This window comes from Ammodytes marinus, assembly GCF_949987685.1.
Source record: "Ammodytes marinus genome assembly, chromosome: 7".
Taxonomy (NCBI): Eukaryota; Metazoa; Chordata; class Actinopteri; order Uranoscopiformes; family Ammodytidae; genus Ammodytes; species Ammodytes marinus.
In genome coordinates, this window is record NC_137211.1 from 2,885,512 (window position 1) to 2,890,511 (window position 5,000).

Below are 5,000 nucleotides of genomic sequence, written 5' to 3' on the forward strand. Positions count from 1 at the left end.
CTGTCTGTCTGTCTGTCTGTCTGTCTATCTGTCTGTGTATCTGTCTGTCTGTCTGTCTGTCTGTCTGTCTGTCTGTCTGTGTGTTTGTGTGTGTGTGTCTGTCTGTCTGTCTGTCTGTCTGTCTGTCTGTCTGTCTGTGTATCTGTCTGTGTATCTGTCTGTCTGTCTGTCTGTCTGTCTGTCTGTCTGTCTGTGTGTTTGTGTGTGTGTGTCTGTCTGTCTGTCTGTCTGTCTGTATGTATGTCTGTCTGTATGTATGTCTGTCTGTCTGTGTATCTGTCTGTCTGTCTGTCTGTCTGTTTGTACGTGTGTGTGTGTGTGTTGCTATATTGTTACTTACGTCCTTGTTTAAGAGGTAGAAGACAGACTGCCGTGTGCCGTCTGTATGTCTGTGTGTGTATATGTCTGTCTGTGTCTGTGTGTTTGTGTCTGTGTGTCTGTCTGTCTGTGTGTCTGTCTGTCTGCGTGTCTGTGTATCTGTCTGTCTGTCTGTCTGTCTGTCTGTCTGTCTGTCTGTCTGTCTGTCTGTCTGTCTGTCTGTCTGTCTGTCTGTCTGTCTGTCTGTCTGTCTGTCTGTCTGTTGCTATATTGTTACTTACGTCCTTGTTTCCGAGGTAGAAGACAAACTGCCTGGTCCCGTCATCCTGCCTGCGTCCTCTGCTCCCCTCCGGCAGCGTGATGTAGAACTTGAGGTTTGTGTAGGCGGCCAGGTCAGCCACGTTCTGAGGGGTACGCACCTGCACCGCGGACGCCCCGTTAAACTTCACCGGGATGCCCACCTGGATGGGACGGGGGGCGGGGGGGGGGGGGAACACACATATTTGAGAATGCTGTAGGGAAAAGTATATAGCCTATATTTTTAGGGGGGCGGGGGGGGGACACACATATTTGAGAATGCTGTAGGGAAAAGTATATAGCCTATATTTTTAGTAGCCATTTTTTTATTGATTATGTTAAAATAATACAAACACAAAAAAAAAGTATAAGAAAAAAAATTAAAAATTAAATAACAATCAGGATCCACAACAACAAATGAGTAATGTACAAAAGGGGAAGAGGTTAAATAAGAGGCAATAGTGAAAAAGGGGTTTTCAATTCCCAATTCAGATTGTGTGTGTGTGTGTTTACAGTGTCTGTCTGTCTGTGTGTCTGTCTGTGTGTCTGTCTGTGTGTCTGTCTGTGTGTCTGTCTGTCTGTGACGGGGGGAACACACATATTGGCTTATTCTTTTATACATTTTTTATTGATAAAATGTTTTTTTATTTACACACATAATGAAAACCACAAATGAAAATAAACTGTCTAACACTTTGCTTTACCGTTTCGAAAAGGGGTGAGAAGAAGAAAACCTATTTAATCTCATCCCCTTCTCACTCATGTATTTATCCATAATGAGTATCAGCTTCTGTCTGTCTGTCTGTCTGTCTGTCTGTCTGTCTGTCTGTCTGTCTGTCTGTCTGTCTGTCTGTCTGTCTGTCTGTCTGTCTGTCTCTCTGTGTCTGTCTGTGTGTCTGTCTGTCTGTATGTCTGTGTATCTGTCTGTCTGTCTATGTGTCTATCTGTGTGTCTATCTGTGTCTGTGTGTCTGTCTGTCTGTGTGTCTGTCTGTCTGTCTGTGTGTCTGTGTGTCTGTCTGTCTGTGTCTCTGTCTGTGTGTGTGTCAGTACCTTGCTGGCAGCGTTGCGTGCTTGCTGTATGAGTTGTCTGATGCGTATGATGTTCTCTGAGATGTTTGGCATCTGGGTGGAGTGGTTCTGAAGCTTGTCCAGTTTCTTCATCAGCACGGGGATGGTGTCGCCCAGGGTCTGAACTGCACAGAAAAACAGTCACGTTAAATCAGTAGCACTCCAATTTATTGTGTGTGTTGGAAAATACTTGCCAACGTCCTACTCATACTAAAAGCTCTACTAACGTCCTGCTCATACTAAAAGCCTTACTAACGTCCTATTCATAATAAAAGCCCTACTAACGTCCTACTCATACTAAAAGCCCTACTAACGTCCTACTCATACTAAAAGCCCTACTAAAGTCCTACTCATACTAAAAGCCCTACTCATACTAAAAGCCCTACTAACGTCACCTACTAACGTCCTATTCATACTAAAAGCCCTACTAAAGTCCTACTCATACTAAAAGCCCTACTAACGTCCCGTACTAACGTCCTACTCATACTAAAAGCCCTACTAACGTCACCTACTAACGTCCTACTGATACTAAAAGCCCTACTAACGTCCTACTCATCCTAAAAGCCCTACTAACGTCTTACTCATACTAAAAGCCCTACTAACGTCCCCTACTAACGTCCTACTCATACTAAAAGCCCTACTAACGTCCTACTCATCCTAAAAGCCCTACTAACGTCTTACTCATACTAAAAGCCCTACTAACGTCCCCTACTAACATCCTACTCATACTAACGTCCTACTCATACTAAAAGCCCTACTAACATCCTACTCATACTAAAAGCCTTACTAACATCCTATTCATACTAAAAGCCCTACTAACGTCCTACTCATACTAAAAGCCCTACTAACGTCCTGCTCATACTAAAAGCGTGTGTGTGTGTCTGTCTGTCTGTCTGTCTGTCTGTCTGTCTCTCTGCGTGTGTGTCTGTCTGTCTGTCTGTCTCTCTGTCTGTCTGTCTGTCTGTCTGTCTCTCTGCATGTGTGTCTGTCTGTCTGTCTGTCTGTCTGTCTGTCTGTCTGTCTGTCTGTCTGTCTGTCTGTCTATCTCTCTGCGTGCCTGCATGTGTGTCTGTCTGTCTGTCTGTCTGTCTGTCTGTGTCTGTCTGTCTGTCTGTTTGTCTCTCTGTGTGTCTGTGTACTGTCCCTAACCCTACCGGTCTTGTTGGCCTCCATCAGAGCGTTGCTGATGTCATCATTAGTGGCGTTTGCGTCTCCGTAGGTTTCCTGCCATTTGTCCAGCTGCTCTGTGATTGGTCGAAGCACGTCGCTGACCTGCGTTGCCGTGGTGTTCGCCTGATCGGCCAATCGCTTTGCTTCGTCTATTTCCTGACTCACATCTGTTCATGACAAGGAAAAGAAGGTTAAATATATAGTTATTAGAATTATTAATTGAAATACGTTTGAGTAGATAAAAAATATAATAATATAAAGCTTAAGCCCCATAACATGAAAGTAAGGGTCTCAGTGTGTGTGTGTGTGTGTGTGTGTGTGTGTGTGTGTGTGTGTGTGTGTGTGTGTGTGTGTGTGTGTGTGTTTGAGTGAGTGAGTGAGAGAGAGAGAGTATGTGTGTGTGTGTGTGTGTATTTGTGTGTGTATGTGTGTATAGATTTCAGAGTGAGAGTGTGTGTGTGTGTGTGTGTGTGTTTGTGTGCGTGTGTTTGTGTGTTCCTGTGTGTGCGTTCCCTTTGTGTGCGTTCCCTTTGTGTGCGTGTGTGTGTGTGCGTTCCCTTTGTGTGCACGTGTGTGTGTGTGTGTGTGTGTGTGCGTGTGTGTGTGTGTGTATTGACTGTACATACTCGAGGTGAAGTTGAGGTTGTTCTGAATCTTCTCCAGGTCTTTCATCACGGTGGTGTGTTTAGTTTTTGCTTCTTTCAGTCGTTGCTGGGCGTCGTCAAGCTGCGGCTTCAAGTCTGTAGACGGGGAAAAGACAAGATGTATCTAGAAACCAAGAAACGTCTGTCTGTGTGTGTGTGTGTGTGTGTGTGTGTGTCTGTGTGTGTGTGTGTGTGTGTGTGTGTGTGTGTGTGTGTGTGTGTGTGTGTGTGTCTGTGTGTGTGTGTGTGTGTGTGTGTGTGTGTGTGTGTGTGTGTGTGTGTGTGTGTGTATGTGTGTGTGTGTGTCTGTGTGTGTGTGTGTGTGTGTGTGTGTGTGTATGTGTCTGTGTGTGTGTGTGTCTGTGTGTGTGTGTCTGTGTGTGTGTGTGTGTGTGTGTGTCTGTGTGTGTGTCTGTGGCTCGCATATCTCTCTGAGTATGAGTCAGATCGGCATGAGCTTCCTTGCGCACGGCACGAAGGTGTGCATCCTTGATTGATTATGAAGTTATGACCAAATATGTAGAAGTTATCATATTTATATCATGCTGGCGGCGAATACATGCGCACACTGAAGGCCACAGTAACGACGGGCATGAAGTAGGTTGCGTTTCGAATCGCATACTCTTTTTTTTTTCTATTCTACATACTACATCCGATGATAAAAATAATCTAGTTAGGATGCAGTAGGCATACTATTGGGATATACTTTTCTCTCTTATTTCATCATAACATTGCGCCTTGATCTTGCCTCTTGCTTTTATATCCGTCGCATCCCCGTTTGTTTTCATATGGAGGCTTCGTCGATGTTACGTCACTTCACGTGCGCACTGGATTGTGGGTCAGAATCGCCCAAATAGGATGCACTTTTCAACACTAACAATCTTGGCCGCATGAAGTAGGACATCCGGGTACTTCTAACCATCCTAAATCTGGCCACAAGAATCGGGACATCCTAAATCTTTTTTCTACATACTATATAGTAGAAAGTATGCGATTCGGAACGCAACCGTAGTCTCCGGCTAAACCCCGCCTCCCTCTGGTTTGATTGGCTGCTGCGACCAAAAGCTTGAAATGAGTGACAAGCGGGACACACACAGCAGACCTGCTTCCTACGGGCACTGCACTAGTGTATCTAAAGAAACATCCAGACTGACACAATTATTTAAACGTTCATTGATTGTGTGTGTTTGAGACTCGTTTAGTTTTTATATTATATAATATATTCATTTTAAATTGATCATTATAATATTTTTTCTATTTTATTTGAAGTATTTAGTTCATTTGTATTCCTAATTCATGATGCTGCAAGTGTCTGTGTGTGTGTGTACAAGTCCATGCACAAAATAAATACTTTATCTACTGAAACTTCCAAATTTAGGATTATCCTCAACCATATTTATTTTTACTTCATTTCCTCAACCACCCCGATAGCGTTACTTTGTTACTTTGGGCGTTAATTTGTTTTTAAAAATGGTGGGGACAGTCTCTCAGAACATTTTTA

The 5,000-nt window shown here is 43.8% G+C and overlaps 1 protein-coding gene across 1 annotated transcript in view; it reads right to left on the reverse strand.

The window, feature by feature from the left end:
• The window catches only part of lama5 (laminin, alpha 5), a gene marked incomplete at its 5' end in the record, with an annotated part of 136,262 nt that overhangs the window by 20,273 nt on the left and 110,989 nt on the right, over nt 1-5,000 (reverse strand). Inside the window, 4 exons of the mRNA XM_080031653.1 lie at nt 600-779; nt 1,668-1,810; nt 2,840-3,022; nt 3,482-3,595. Coding sequence (XP_079887779.1) covers nt 600-779; nt 1,668-1,810; nt 2,840-3,022; nt 3,482-3,595 — 620 coding nt within the window. The remainder of the gene's footprint in view (nt 1-599; nt 780-1,667; nt 1,811-2,839; nt 3,023-3,481; nt 3,596-5,000) is intronic.